Source organism: Bos indicus, chromosome 3 (assembly GCF_029378745.1).
Source record: "Bos indicus isolate NIAB-ARS_2022 breed Sahiwal x Tharparkar chromosome 3, NIAB-ARS_B.indTharparkar_mat_pri_1.0, whole genome shotgun sequence".
In the NCBI taxonomy this organism is placed as follows: domain Eukaryota; kingdom Metazoa; phylum Chordata; class Mammalia; order Artiodactyla; family Bovidae; genus Bos; species Bos indicus.
In genome coordinates this window covers 35,931,926-35,948,591 of record NC_091762.1, presented here as the reverse complement: position 1 = coordinate 35,948,591, position 16,666 = coordinate 35,931,926, and the positions used below count along the sequence as shown (strand labels likewise).

The window sequence follows — 16,666 nt, the reverse complement described above, 5'->3', positions numbered from 1 at the left end:
TTTTTAATTGCCTCTGTTCTCAGGAAACTTAATAAAATTTCAGATTTACAGTAAGAACTATGATTATCCACCATGTGCCAGGCATGATCATGGGTGAGAAAAACCGTGACAAGATCCCTGCCCTCTTGGTGTTTTTAGCCCACTAGAACAGCCATGAAATAGACAGATTGAATAGTAATGCCATGAATCCAAGGGCCCAGGCAACTCAGCCTTGGGACATGCAATATAAACACAGGGCAACCAAATTAGACCAAATGGCAACTTCATTCTTTTCTTAACATTTCAAAGAACACCAAAAGGACTATGATTCACAGTCTACGGAAATGCATTTCAAAAGTCCTTTTCCCCTCACCAAAACCCTCAGAACCCATAGCTATTCCAGAGCCTCACTCACCCAAAACCTAAAACTTTCCATTCCCAGACCCATGAGGCTTTCTTTTCCCTTCTCCCAGCATTATCCATTGTAATTCAATTTAGCTTCTCTTCTAATAAGCAATAAAAAATCCTTACTCTTTAGGAGGAGACAATACAGGCAAAATAGGGCAGGGAGGTAATAGACATCTTTAACAAGGAGGAGATTTCAGGTCTGCAAATGCTACACTTAGATAGTTTTTGTCTGACCATATAATTATGATTGTGAGAGAAGACTAGTGGGGGATAAGGTTATTCATTTACCATAGTGGTCAGAAGAGATCTCTCTCACAAAGTGATATTTAAAGCCAAGATCGGTAGGATAAAGAAGCAGCTACTCAAGGAGCTAGAGGAAAGACTATCCTAGTAAGAAAACCTCACGGTTGAATGCCTGAGGTCTGTGCATATTCTCCAAAAACTGAAAAACACATTCAATCTGGCTATAGGAAACAGGTGTGAGTTGTGGCCGAAGAGATGGGTGGTATAAAACACCATGCAGGGCCTTCTGAGGTCCTGGTAAAAATTTTGATAGTATACGAAGTGCCATAAATAACTAACAATGGATCTTAAGTAGGGCAGGACACAGCAGATTACCCTGGAAGCTTCTTGAAAAGCGGACTGATAAGGAGCTGTCAGGGAATGCAGAAGCTAATCAGAGACACGGAAGGCTTAAACCAGGGAGGTAAGGGTGAAGACTAAAAGCAAGAGGTCAACTTGCATCTGCAGAGACTGATGAGAAATTGACTACATGTGGAGGGAAAAGGCAAATCTTGACCTTCCATCTAATTATACATGAATAGATGGGATTGGGAGGAAGAGACTATTTGGATAGAAATATCAAGAGTTCAGTCTTGAAATTCAATCCATTATATATTAACTGAACATTATTGCATTTAGAAGCTACAGTAATTAAATTCAACTGCAATAGCTCTCTCAGTGCTATATGTCCAGGGCTTCCAACGGTGTCTGGCAACAAGGCAAAGTGCTCAATAAATACTTGGAGAATAAATGCAATTTCCTTTGATAATTACCCCTCTGGTATTCAGAATATCTGAGCAATACCTTTAGATTAAAACAAATTATATGGGACAAAATATAATTTTCTACTTAAAATGTGAAAAACATATGCATTGCTTTCATAGTCAAACTCCAAAAGGTGAATTTCAAGAAAATGTTCTTGTTTAGTGGAGTCAGAATTTGAGGAAAATGCTTTGAAACACTGTTCTGTGTGACCTCTGATTATTTAAATTTTTCTTTTTAATTCCGTGGCATGTGTGCTTTTCATGGTGAGTGACCTCAAATTCCTTCTGGAAGTAAATGGGGAATAAATTAGAAGGACATACTGTGGCTCAGATTAAACTCTACTGGTGGAGTTTCGTGGATGGAGTTCCACCCCTGCTCCCACCCCACACAGGAGAACACTGCCTTTCCGGGGTTCATGCTGGGAAATGAAACTTGGGGGCTGTCCCACACAGATGACAATGAAGCCTGGTCCCAGAGCCTCTCCCCAGCTCCGGAATTTCCATATGCCCTCTTCCTTCACTTCTCCTCACTCCCGTTAGTCTTAGCATTTGACAGATATATACCGTGGGCTCATGTATTAGCAGACACTACTGGTCCCTATGCCATTTTTCCTTAGATGAGCTATGTGGCACTGTGCCTGGCATATGGCACACAGTGAAGAAATCTTAGATCGTATGGTGATCGTGTCATATGCATCTTCCAGGGGGCTTTTCTTATTCAAGGGAGTAAACCTAAATTGCTAGAATTTCAAAAATTGGGTCAAGCCAGAAGAAATTGCAGGCCAAAGCACCTTTCCGTTCCCTTCAATTAAATATTACAGAGGCTGGTTCAGAATCTACCACTTGCTACCATATGCAATGCATTTTCCCTCATTCTACTTTTTCTTTCTTTAACTTTTCCTTTTAAAAGTCTTCTATTATTGAATTCTTTTATATCATATTTTACCCAACTTGGACTTATTTCTGGAACATGTAAGGACACCGTGTGATCCTCCGATTCCTAGTCACAGTGAAAAAAAAAAAAGAAAAAAAGAAAGAAACCTGGCTCCAGTTTTAGATAACAGGATTTGAGTCCGGGTGCTTATTTTAGCACTTCCTGGATAAAGAAAATGCTGTGAACTAAGATCCTGAACCCTATTGTAAATGATATAGCATTGAACTTGTACAAATGTGCTGAAATACTCCAGCGATTGCTCGTTTCCTGAGCTACAAAATGAGTATGACAGGGTTTATTAATGTAAATCTAACAGGAGAAAACATTAAAAACATTTGATTTAAGGGATTTGGGGAAAACACGTCCAGAGCTTCCTAACAACTTTTATTTATCTATTTACTTATTTATGGCTGTGCTAGGTCTTCGTTGCTGTGCACAGTCTCTCTAGCTGCAGTGCACAGGCTTTGCGCTGCAGCGGCTGCTCTTGCGGTGGAGCACAGCCTCTAGAGCACTGGGCTCAGTAGTTGTGGTGCACGGGCTTAGTTGCCCCACAGCATGTGGGATCTTCGCGGACCAGGGATCGAATCAGTGTCTTCTGTATTGGCAGGTGGATTCTTTACCAGTGCATCACCAAGCAAGTTCAGCTTTCTAACAATATTTTTAACATGGCTATGGGCAGTGTTCACATTCGCACTTACTGACATTATTAGGAAAACTAGCTTAAGCTAATAAATACATTTGCCATCCTAATGCACACATAACTAAGTGAAACTGTGTGAGAGAGTGACAGAAAGTCCTTTTGGAAATAAGAATAAATAATGTGTATCAATCAGGCTTTTAAAGATCTAAATGTATTTCTTAGAGTGGGATCCTAAGAACTATAGCTCTCGAACATTATTTGACTCAAAAACTGTTTCACCCATCTCAAGAGCAATCGGCCCTGCTACCACTTCTCACAGGAGAAAAAGAGAAAAAAAGATTTCCTTCTTCCTGCCCTATCCAAGTGGGTCACTGCTGCTTTTCTCTCTGTGAAGTCTTTCTTCCAGAGGTTTGCCAAGTTCTGCTGTGGTCCACTGCATATTTTAAATGTTGGAAGTGGCTATGGCCAAAGAAGGTCAGAAAATACGACTTCTGAGTGGGCTTGGGGGAGTGCTAGGGAAAGACAGATGCTGCGATTTAGGTCAGCTCTGGGGAGATGATTTGTGTTTACCAGATACTTACTGTTTATTGGTGTTGGTGCTTTTCTATGATCCTTTTTAATATTCTAAATTAAGAGCAGTATTTTAAACTCCCCAAAGGTGATTTGCAATTTTTTAAAATAAAAATGATCCAATCATCCTATAAACAGCAGAGCTGCCATCTTCTGTAAATAGAACTGGCAAGCATTTCATCAGTCTTAAAATATCACCTCCTTTGATTTCCTGCAACCCCCCAACAAACGCCTCCCTCCCCCAAGTTCCTTAAAACAATACTGCAGAATGCTGTAGGGGACTTACAGGATCCCTGTTAATGCCAAAGATACTTGAAGAAATGGTCTGCGTCAAGACACAAGGCTTGCTATTTAACATGTATTATCAGGAAGGCTGCAGGGCTTCTTAGTTTTCTTTTATTCTCCATGGCTTACAGAATAAGAGTACTAGAACTTTAGATAATGGGTACAATAGAAAAATTTGAGCCATAAGCAAAAATTTAAGCCCAGACTTACCTAGATTATTCTACATTTCTGACGGGGCACAAGACCTGTCTTACAAAGCTGGGAGCAGGGCCTTCCTGCATAACAAGCTTCAAAAGAGAAGGGAGGAAATAAAATAATGGAACATTCTGATGCTCGAATAAAATCCTAATTTTATTTTGCTTAATTTTAATTCACATGCCATATGTGGCATAATCTCTGCTTAAGGAAGCCCTCAACTTTGAGCAATTCTCAAGAAAAGGTATCATCTGCATGGGCAGCCAGGGATACTCTGAAATGCAAATAGTCACGATGGATGTTTAATTACATTGCTGAGGTGCTTGGATGCCGCTCACAATAAAGACGTCCACCCAGCTTCCCTGTGTGTGATGCAGCCATCTTGCTTGTGGTAGAACAATTTAAACCTCTCCAAGCCCTTCCTGCACGTATACACCTTTACGGCAGGGACTGAGAGTGGCCTACAAGTACCCACTTCTTACTTTCATAATAGGAGAACCTTGGTTCATAGCCAAGCATACTCCCGCTCAGAATGAAGACTGCATTCTCTTTTTTTTTTTTTAGTTTTTCTTTTTTTTAATTTAAATTTATTTAATATATATGGAATTTAGAAAGATGGTAACGATAACCCTGTATATGAGACAGCAAAAGAGACACAGATGTATAGAACAGTCATTTGGACTCTGTGGAAGACTGCATTTTCTAGACTCCCTTGTCAGATACGGCCACAAGACTAAGTTCTGATCAGTATTATGTAACAAAAGTTTGCGGTGTTTCTTCACAGGATCCTTGAAAGTAGGGATCACCTTTTGCTGCCTAGAATGTAGATTTTATAGCTGGAGTTCCAGCTGTCTTGGACAACAAGGTGTGAACATTGAGGACAAAAGCCATGCAGACAATGGCAGAGCAGGAAGATCTGAGCCTGGCTTCCCGACAATACCCAGAGAGCCAGTATCCCACCCCTGTCCACCTACCCCAGATTCCCTTCCATGAAAACAGAGATAAGCATCCGTCTTGTTGAGGCTCTTGTATCCAGAGTTTAGATGTCTGATTTATGGCAAGTGAACAAAATATTAAGTGATACACCTGTCAATACAGTCCAAGGAGCCTGCCGACTCTGGATAACAAATTTAACTTTTCTCCTCTGCAGAAATTCCTTCACTCATGTAAAGATTAAACAAGTAGAACCCATAAGAAAATACCAGCATAGCATCCTTCCCACAAGAGCAAAGGGGCATTAAGGTCAATTCTGCCTTTGCACATAATCAGCAACCCCACATCCTGTCACCCCAGTCCCAACTGATCAAGTCCAAATACTGCCTATCACTTTAAACCTCTCTAAAACAGCACACTTGGTTATGATGTAGCCCACAGCTCATCAGAGAATGGGCAGAGGTCACCAACTACATCACTCGTGCTCCGAACCAGAGAGGTCCCTATACAATAGTCATTTTATGGATGCATGCAAATACTAGGCTCTTTTAATTACTATAATCAATAACAATACATTAAAAAAAACTATAATAGTATACTGAAATATGTATTCTGATATTGTAAGTCCCTAGGGGTACAGGGATACGAAATACAAAGCAATATTAAATAACAGTGATAACAACAGATAATGCTTGCTATTCACACCATATCCTGCTGTTGTACTATCTGGCCACCATACTGCTTGACACATAGTATCTGGAATTCAAAATATCATTATTCTTATTTTACCAAGGAGGAAACTGAGGCTCTGAGAGGTTAAATAAATCGGCTAAGACTATGCAGCCAGTTCCTGACAAGGGTTATTGCTGAACCCAGAATTGCCTATAAGGTTAAAATTATTTTAGCTGTACAATCTCATCTTTCAGAATTTTAGAGATAATAATGCAAGGAAAATTTCTATTTTTCTCACTTAAGCACTGCAATAAAATATTCTAATCTTATCTCCATTTTATATCAATATAAGCATTTCCAAAAACAAAGGAAAGGAAAAAGCAAACAAAAAATCCAATAGAATTTGTCTGCAAAAGGTAAATTATGTTAGAATACAAATGAAGCAAATCACAAAAGTGCTTTTCCTTAATTTCACCTTCTGCTACCAGTTCCAATTTCAGGGTGACCTATATGTTTCCATAACAAGGGTGATTATACACCTTTTAATGCATGAACCTCAAAACTGAAAGAAAACTCCTATAATGACATATTCTTGTATAATTACATCTCTGTATGCCATTCCCTTTGAAACAGGTCTGATTTGTTTCCTACCTCTTTGTTGAGTCTCCACTTTAATAAAAGGAAAAAGCACTGAGAGAAATTAGGTCCTGAAAGCATTCATTGAATATGTCAAGCAATTTACCCAGAATGCAAAAAAGAAATAAGTTAAAAACAAACAGGAGGAACAAACAAATCTGTTTAAAATGAGATTTTTGCATGTATGAATATGTGTGTGTGTGTGTATGTATCTGGGGGTATTTCTACTTAAAGATACATACAAAACATGGCAATTACATTAAAAGTTTATCAGTAGAATAATTAAAATTTTCAGAAGCTGCTGAAAGCTAAGGAATCAAAATACACCCATGAGAAGAAAGTCAAACAGAAGGCTGGAGCTCCCTCTTTCTTTTTTTTGAAGAAATTCACCAAGACATCTCTCCTAGGAGACCCAAGTTCTCCAGCTGACAGCCCAGCAGCATAGCGCTCATGATCAGTGTTTTCACAACCTCTGTACACATGCTACAAACGCAGTGCATTTCTCGGTAGCTCATTGTTCATAAGAGACTTATGCAGTAGAAAAAAAGCACTTTTAAAAGTAGGAATACTCACAAAGCCATTTCAAACTGTTCCAGCCATTTTTTCTTTAAATCTTTTGTTTTGCAATAAAATTCTAACCCATTTTGTCCTTGGATATGGATGAGGTAGAAGCCATAAGACCACTGTTAAAATTAATATTCCTCAGGTTAATAGGTATCATTCATTAATAACATTGTGTTTTTCAAATCACTAAAATACCACCATAATCATCTACAAAACCTCTCATACGATAATCATCAAACTGTGAACAATCAAGATTATTGTAGTCAACTTCTTATCTATAACAATTGCTATGCCAAGTGCATTTTGCTGCCATGTTCATCAAGGCATTAGAGAGGATCATATCACCTGTGGCACTGTCTAATTATTTCTCAAAGAGGCTTGTCTCTAATTAATCTCTAGAAACAAGAAGACCTGGATCAATGAGCCACCTCTCACATTACTGTAGCTCAGTTGGTAAAGAATCCACCTGCAATGCAGGAGACGCTGGTTTGATTCCTGGGTCAGGAAGATTCCCTGGAGAAGGGATAGGCTACCCACTCCAATATTCTTGGGCTTCCCTTGTGACTCAGCTGGTAAAGAATCCACTTGCAATGTGGGTGACCTGGGTTCAATCCCTGGGTTGGGAAGATCCCCTGAGGAAGGGAAAGGCTACCCACTCCAGTATTCTGGCCTGGAGAATTCCACAGACTGTATAGCCCATGGGGTCACAAAGAGTCGGACACGACCAGGTGACTTTCTTTTTCACATTACTGTATTAGCATACGTTCCTTGGATAGTCAAAGTTATGAGTAAATTACAGTTGTTCACTTCCAAGAATTTACCTTTTTATTTTCTTTATCAGTTGTAGGATTGTTGGCTATTTTGTACTGCTGAAGATCTATTATTTCCTTCATTTCATAGTTATCACCTTTCCTTTTACATACAATCACTGCCAAATCAAATAAGAAGATATGCCTGAAAGAAAGAGAGCAAGAGAGATTGATTTATTTAAATAGCTTGGAAGAACATGTGTTAATTCTTCCCAAGTAAAGTTTAATTTATCCCGTGAGTTAAAGACAAAGACAATGCTGCACACTGAAAGAATGAGCCGCATGTCCTGGCACTGCCCTTTACTAAATGATAACCCTGCTGTACCTCAGTTTCCACAGTTAAAAAACAGGCAAAATTATAACAAGAATAATATGCACACTGCAGGGTTGCTGCCAGGAACAATTAAGTCATAAAGCGCTGTTCATGAACCAGTACTTTTTTCTTCCAGTTTAAAAGATAAACATCCATGGGAAAATATTAATGGCAACAATAGTGGTTAACGTCTTCCCTTGTTACTAGGTGTGGGCTAGACTGCCTTGAGAAGCATTCATCCCTTCCACAAAGATGGCTCACTTAATTTAAATCCCCAGGACCACCTCCTGAGGTAGGTATCATCACCGTCATTTTATTGAGGAGGAAGCCGAGGCTCGGAGAAGTCGGGTAACTTTCTCAGGATCACACTGCTAGTGGCTGCAAAGCAGGACTCACTCCTGGGTCTACTTGTGGAACCTGTGCTTGGCCCTGTATACTGCTCCTATGCTTTAACGGACAACTTGAAATACAGCTGAATGGTGCATGACCCTAATGTGAGCTACAGAAATCATGGTTAAATTTACACCTTGATATTTCTCTTCTATCTTATGAAAAGCAATGTAATTGAGGGAGAAAACAAATCTTATAAATCCTATCATCCAATACCAACACTTGTATCTTTTTGAAAACTCTCAGTCAGTGATTAACACATATACATTGTGATAATGAGACATTCACACAGCCTTATTACTTGCATCACTTTCAAAGATTGTTTTCTGGGACAGGCTAAAAGGATGTGTCTCTCCTGAGACCTACCTTTAGAGCCTGGGTGTCAAGGTGGATGCAAGAGGGATGCTGCCCCCTACTGGTCAACTTTCTACTATCCTAAAGTTCCAGAAAATGGCCATTTCAATCAAATACATCAGTTTAACAACCACATACATATAGATAATTAGGGACACCAGGCAAGCTGACTAATCTTTAAGGAACACACCTACATATTTCCCTCAAGAAAATCTCACTTAAATGGCCCTTATTTGGACCTCATTCTCAAGACATGTTGTATTACTTTTAGTTCTTTTATAATGCATACCAAAAAGTAAAATTAAACAATTGTGTTTTCATGGTATCTATTATTATTTTATTGCTCCTCTCATTTTAATGTGTACTTTTTTACTCTAGCTGACATTCTAGATTTTTCTTTTCCTTCTGAAGAACTCAAACTTAGGGAAATCAACAGATACCAGAACAAAGAAGGGACTACCTAACATGTCCATAGAAATTAAAAAGCAATAGATTGGTCTCTTCCCTTATTTTTATTCCTTTATTTCACTCCTTTATCCTAAAGGAAACGTCCTTAAGATTTTCTCAATCTCCTGATACTAATAACTGTTTTCTAAATAAGTACTGATCCTTCTCACCTTTCTTGTTTTGTATGTTTGTCTAGAGTGGTTATTCGAATTTCACCATCTCCCTGAGGTCGTCCAAAAAGCAAAACGGGTTGGTTCTAAAATAGAAAATGTACATGTCTCAGTTTTTCATAATCACATAAAGACAGAAATAAATATTAGTGAGGATATTTTCTAGGCACAACTTCCTTAGAGCAAATTTTATCATTTGACCTTTTGAGCACATTTACTCTAAAAAGCTCAGGTCTGTATGATATACGTTCAAAAACAACCTGTCCATGTTCATCCCAGCAGGCATACTGAAGACGTTAATTAATTTTACTTACAACCCTGATAGAGAAGTTAGCTACCAAAAGAGAGGATTAACTGGAATAATGCAAATCACAAGAAAGTTACAACTGATACTTCCTGAGCATCCACTGTGGGCTAGCCAGTGGAATGGAATACGTACAGGACAGAATGGTATAGACCCTGCCCTCATGAAACATACTGCCCACGGGGTGACAAATATTCACCCAAGTATATAATCACAAACGTGTGATTGCATGAAGGAAGAGCAGAAGCATGCATAGCTGGAGGACCTAATTTGGTCTAGGGAGTCAAGGATGGCTTCCTTGAGGCTAAGATCTCAAAAATGAAAAGTCCTGACTTAATGATTAAAAATAATAAGCCATTTCCCAAAAGGCAGACAATAAGAAGTTTTAAGTATTTATGAGCACCTAATCTACAAGATGCTAAAGGATAAAAGAACTGACTGAAAATATCAATAACATCGATGAGATTACATTCTAATAAAAAAGATATGTAATTAACTGTACTACAAAAAAGTATAAAGATTAATGCTTCCTAATAGGTAAGACAATCATAAAAAAGGTCAAAGTTAGGGTCTCATACTTCCTGATTTCAAAACTTACTACAAAACCATGGTAATCCAAACAGTGTGGAACTGGCCTAAACACAGACATCTAAACTAATGTAATACAACAGAACGTCCAGAAATAAGGCCTCATATAAAGGTCAAATGATTTTTGACCAAAGTGCCAACACCATTTGGTGGGGGATAGGAGAGCCTTTTCAACGAACAGTGCTGGGGAAACTGGATATGCACAGGCAGAAGAATGGAGTCAGGCCCTTATACTGTTTTCAAAAGCTAACTCAAAATGAATCAAAGAGCTACAAATACAAGACTTAAAGAAGAAAACATAGGGGAAAAGGTTTATGACATTGGATTTAGTAACGACTTCTTAGGACCCCAGAGGCACAGGCAACAAAAGGAAAGGTGGACTTCATCAAAATTTAAAATTTTGTGCAAATAACACTGTTAACAGAGTAAAAAGGCAACCCACAGAATGGGAGAAAATATTTACAAACAAAAGTGTGATGAGTTTGATATCCAATAATTCATAAAGACAGAACGTAGAATGGTGGTTGCCCGGGGCTGGGAAGAAGGCAGGATGAAGAACTAGTGTACAATTTAAAAGGGCAAATTTAATATATTTTACCACAATGAAAACAGCCATCTGGGCAATGTGCTATAGAATTACAAAGAAAGGGGGAAATGGCAGATTAGGGAGAGAATCTTTTTTTTTTTTTTTAATTGGACATCAAAGAAATTTGATAGGAAATTATGAAAAAAGATATTCTGGGCTTTGACAACATTATAATAAAGGCCTGACTATAACAATGTATGGCAGGGACTTCTCAGGCAGTCCAGTGGTTAAGACTCCACCCTTCCAATACAGGTGGCAGAAGTTCAATTCCTGGTCGGGAACTATTAATAAGATCCCACATGCCGTGCCACCACACACACAAGAAACGAAACCAAAAACAAGGCAGGGCAAATCGGAGACCTTAAAATGCAGCAGGACAGCTGGAACGTAAAGTATGTGGGCCGTTATTAGCTGGATAAGTTTAGGAATACAGATTAAGGCCAAATCATTGAGGACCTTAAATATCCATGTTAAGGAATGTTGACTGAATCCTGAAGGTAACAAAATCCTGACAAGTTTGGGAAAGCAAGCGAATGGAGAAATCCACGTTTTGGAAACACAGCTATGTGAAGAGGTAATTAGAGGCTACTGTGATTGGAAAGGTGGCAGATGGAGTCCTGAAAAGGGGAAAGGGCTGTACGTGTGGAAAGAGAGACACAGACCAAAGCTGTTTCAGAGAAAGAAGCAATAAAACTGCCCCACCAAGGAACGTATCTTAAATCCACTCATTTATCTGTTTTCTCTACCCACAGCCTTAACCAGACTTCCATCATCTCTCTCTTGAAACCACCTCAACAACTTGCTGACTGGTCTGCCTGATGAAAGAGTTTTCTTGACACATAAATCAGACTGCAAAACCCTCTGGTAAGAGCCTTTCACTAGCTTCCTGCTGCAATCCCTCAGAGCCTTGTCCTCCAAGGCTGCGGGGTACAGTTCTCCGGTCCTCCTCCGTCACTTCAGGGCCCATCCTTCTTCCTTTCACTCTCAATTTCCAGCCTCTCTTGTCTTGCAGCAGCTTCTTTTTTGTAATTTTTACTTTTTGGCTACGCCATACAGCATGTGGGGTCTTAGTTCCCCACCCCCTGTACTGAAGGACTGAACCCGTACCCTCTCCAGTGGAAGCACAGAGTCTTAACCACTGGATCACCAGGAAAGTCTCCTGGCTCTTGCCCATTTCTGGGCATTTCACTTGCTATGGCTCCTGCCTGGAATCCTCTCTGTACAGACCTTCATGCCACTGGCTTCTTCTCATCCTTCATGCTCAAATGAGAAATGCCTCAGAAGGCCTTTTCCTGAGCATCTTATCTAAACTAGGACTCCCCTCACTAGCCTCTGTTGCAGCAACCTGTTCACAGCATTCATCTCAATAGAGCAGTTTTAAACTCTCTTTTTACTGTCTCTTCACCCATGAGATCATGTTGCTCATAGTTATAGCCCCAGCCCCAAGCAAAACATCTGGCACACAGCAGTCACCCAGTAACTATACATAAAATGAATATATTAACAGGGCTCTACCATGAGTATGTATGGGGGTGAGGATAAGAAGAGAAAAAAATGGATCCAGTGTTTAGAGTTGGGACTACTAGGGGCAGAGGTATCACAATGTGATTAGGGACAAGCGATGGCAGAAGGTCCCTGGAGAGCAATGTGTCACAGATGCCACTGAACATTCATCCCTGTGGACTCTGTCAAACAGAAGTCAGAAAAAACCTAGAATAACAGAAACTTGAAGGTAAATTATTTTTTCTTCAAAAACAACTCCTAGAATGTCCCCCAAGCTGTGGGTTAGAGAAGCTGGATGGAATGATAATTACATACCAAATTTTCTATAGATAGCTGAAACTGTTTAATTTCACGAAGGGTCTCATTATCTCTTTTCACTTCATTCACATATTGTGCCAAGTCCTAAAGAATAAAGAGAAGGGGAGAAAAAGAAGGCACGATAAGATCAGACAAGAGATGAGCACTGTTTGAAAAGAAACACATCATTAATTTCATTAGTGATAAAAGTTACCGCCATAACTTTTCAACGACAATGAAATGAAAGCCCAGTCAATCAAAGCTGCATCTCTAAAGCAATTTAAAACTGTCTGGAGTACAGCTGGGAAGACTGAAGCCCTGTCCTTTACCACACCCTTGAGGAGAGGGAAGATCAAACACTAAACAAACAAAATAAGCTGCCATGCAGAACAACAAAAAGGAAACCAGGTTGGGAGCATGTAAATTTCAAACGCTGACCTTGAGGGAGTCACACTTGTACTTGAGTTAGGAGGACAATCATGAAGGATTAGACAGGACAGAAAAGTAACTAAAAGTGAGACAATGAATCCAGCAAGGCTGTTGTCTGTAACCAATTAAGTGTCTTACTTCTGGGGAGCATTAAGTCAGTGGTGCCAGGTCAATTTCAAAGAGTTAATAAAGGGGAAGGAAAGAAGAGGAGAGAAACCAGGGCGGGAGAAAAGGAATGAAAGAGCACAAACAACGCTGGCCTTGCTTTTCCACATGCCTTTACCTATTTTGAAACATCTTTTCTCATATTTGAGGAAACATTAGCTAATTTTTCCATACTGTAACCAGCTATTTTTATTATAGGTGCTCCAGATTTTTCCTGTTTTCTGGGTTCTTTTTCTTTTTTCCCCTATCCTCTTATATTCATCGGCAACAGCAGGAACAGAACTCACACAAAAAGCAGTTCCTAACTTTGTTCTAAATGAAAGCCCGATTTTTCATAGAATATCTCTGTAAGAGATTTCTTTAAAAAACTGGAAATTTGGTATCTCTTTTTTAATAATAATAAATAATCGTGTGCTGCTTCCTGGCATGGTATTCAAGTCATCTAAACAGCAGAGCTAACACTGAGATTTGCACAGGGACACGGGTAAGCATTATGCATTGCTTTGAGTAGAGTCATGTTGGCATTTTGTCTCCAGAACAAATACTTGGGTATGTTGTAAATTGGGGCAAATATTATTTCTTGCAAAGTCTAAGTCCAGCATAGCATGGAAATTGGGGTTTTATGCATTGCCCACTATGTTCAAAATGTCTGCCTTTATCTACTTGTATCGAAAGTTCTTAATTTTCAGATTTACCAGAAATAGAAACCCAGATTGATCCACTTTACTGACGTACAACATCCATGAAGATAAACATGGCAGACATCCTCACTTGAGGAAAACAAGTCACACCAGTGTTCTGAAGTCATTAGCTAACCTGCTGCTTGCGTAAGTCAACAGTTTTCTACCAGTAGCCATAAAAAGAATGTGAAATAAAACCTTTCTATTTAATCATTCCTGGTGATTATGGAAGGGAACATGCTTTCATAAACAACAAAAGTTATTTTAATATACCTCTTGGTTTTAGTTTTTGTCCAATAATTAAATCCATGCAAGGATATTAATTTCAGTTAAAAATATCCAGCTCTCCCCACTAACAATAAAACTACATAAACACTTATAGATATTATAATTCCTATTAGCATATCATACATATGTATTAGCAGTTTGTAGTCACTGCTTTCCAGTAAGAATGAGAAATACAAACAAGTTAATGATGCATTCCTCTTACCTTCATTGCATCAAGAGCCAGTTTCAGATTTGCCTTCTCCATAGGATCAGTGGTATGTTTGACCAGCTCCTATTTGGAAGATACGGTTTAGTACTACTTTCATCAAATTAAAACAAAAACTAAAGAAAACATTTTACAAATAAGCCGTTTTATCATTACTTGCACCATAAAGTGATAAATCTGACATACCCAGGCTCTGTTTTCATCATAAATTTCAAACTGTAAGAAGATCAACTAGACATCAGAAGAACACGAGATGACGGTCAGAACGTTTTCCTTTCAAAGTTGAACTTGAATTCTATCCCCCATTATCACACTGACACTCTTGCCAGATGTTAGGAAAGATCCCCTCCTGACAACTGACAGATGCTTTTCATTCATCGTCAAACTTGCCTTCATTACTATTTTTAATTCTGATGGCTATTATGTCTCAGGGCATTATGCTCTTCTGTTTGCTGCTATTACTGTTACTTGTTCAGTTCAGTTCAGTCGCTCAGTCGTGTCTGACTCTTTGTGACCCCATGAACTGCAGCACGCCAGGCCTCCCTGTCCATCACCAACTCCCAGAGTTCACTCAAACTCGTGTCTATCGACTCGGTGATGCCATCCAGCCATCTCATCCTCTGTCGTCCCCTTCTCCTCCTGCCCCCAATCCCTCCCAGCATCAGAGTCTTTTCCAATGAGTCAACTCTTCACATGAGGTGGCCAAAGTACTGGAGTTTCAGCTTCAGCATCCTGTTACTTGTTAGTTCATCCTAAATGTCAGCCTATTCATCAGTCTTTCAAGTTTCTTCTTTCTTTGTCTACACCTTAGAAATCAGTTATTCTTCCTTAGATTTTCACCTTGGTCTTCTGTTATTCTTACTTTACATACTCTATGAATTCTATCACAACCATTGCCATCGCATCACCTACTACCTAGTGGGACTGTTCACTCTCAAACGAATGTGCTCAATCCAGAATTCACGCCTGAGTCCCAGACGCAACTGTCCTATTTTAAATAGTTCTACTTGGTATCTCACAAGACCCTCAAGTCTAGCACGTCCAAATGTAATGAACCTTCACCCACATTCCTACTCTTGTTCCTGTTTATATTTTACTGAATGTTGGCACCTTTACCACTTAAGCCAAAACCTAACAGGTACCCCTGAGTCTTCCCTCTCTCTCTCTCTCACTAAGTTCTGTTGATGCTAACTTTATCCTTCTCCTTGCAACCACCCCCACTGCCACTACCTTGGTTCAAGTCACTGCTCTTTTTCAAACAGGCTTCTGTTTCATCTTCCACCTTGCAGTCTTTCCTCACTACTCTATTCACTATTGACTATTCTATTATTTCCTTGCTAATCTATTCACTCTACTGACATCAGAGTTGAATCTCTAAATGTAAGTTAGATCCTGTTATTTGAACTTCTGGGAAACCCACAAAAGCTTCAGGCTGTCATCCATTCTCCATAGATGCCTCATGATATATGAATTCTGCAAACCTCCCTCAACTTCTCTCCTCACTTCCATTCAAACAACCTATGTCCTATTTCCACTAAATTAATTGCAATTCTCAAAACACGTTCTAATATCTGATCCCATGAGGCATGGTGTTTTCTCTCCTCTAAAGCCCTTTCTCTCTAATCCACCTGTCAAACCGTTATTCTTCCTTCAAAGCTCAACTCAAGAATAGCTCCTCTGTGAAGCTTTCTACGACAGAGGCCTCTATTCAAGCCATAATTAACTAGGTCTTTATTTGTACCACCTTTGTACATACTTATCACATTGTATTGTATTTGGCAAATTACTTTTCATTTTCCCTATCTAAACAGTGAGCTTTGTCAGTGTGAGGAGGGCAGTTTTATATTGTTGAGAGTCTCACACTATAATGTGGAACATGGAAGCCATTCAGAAGTCTTTGCTGAATTCAAAACCATTAGTGTTTCTAGTAAACAGAACCTATAAACATCGAATCTGTTAAGTATAATAAACTTGTTACACTTACATTCATTTCTATTTTTGCTTTTCCTCTATTAAATAATAAAAGTAAAGTATTCTCAAAGTTTCAAATCCCACAATAAAATATTTTAATTTTATAAATCTGTGATTGCAGATCATAAGGCATTTAAAAAATTATTTACCCACTAAAACACAGTAGTAAGTAGGAAATGTTCAATTCACACCACATGTACTCAACATATTTCTAAACAGTAGACAAACTAATTCTACTCTATATTATTTTGAGATGGAAAAACATTTCTAGAATTTTTATCTAAGTGTGGTATCCCAGATAAAAC

At 39.0% G+C, this 16,666-nt stretch overlaps 1 protein-coding gene across 1 annotated transcript in view; it reads right to left on the bottom strand.

Annotated features, from left to right (window-relative positions):
• VAV3 (vav guanine nucleotide exchange factor 3) overlaps positions 1–16,666 on the bottom strand; it is a 434,748-nt gene that overhangs the window by 196,053 nt on the left and 222,029 nt on the right. The window contains exons 11-15 of the mRNA XM_070779927.1: positions 14,388–14,456; positions 12,642–12,728; positions 9,346–9,431; positions 7,684–7,816; positions 6,872–6,981 (exon numbers count right to left, since the gene is read on the bottom strand). Of these exons, the coding sequence (XP_070636028.1) occupies positions 6,872–6,981; positions 7,684–7,816; positions 9,346–9,431; positions 12,642–12,728; positions 14,388–14,456 (485 nt within the window). The remainder of the gene's footprint in view (positions 1–6,871; positions 6,982–7,683; positions 7,817–9,345; positions 9,432–12,641; positions 12,729–14,387; positions 14,457–16,666) is intronic.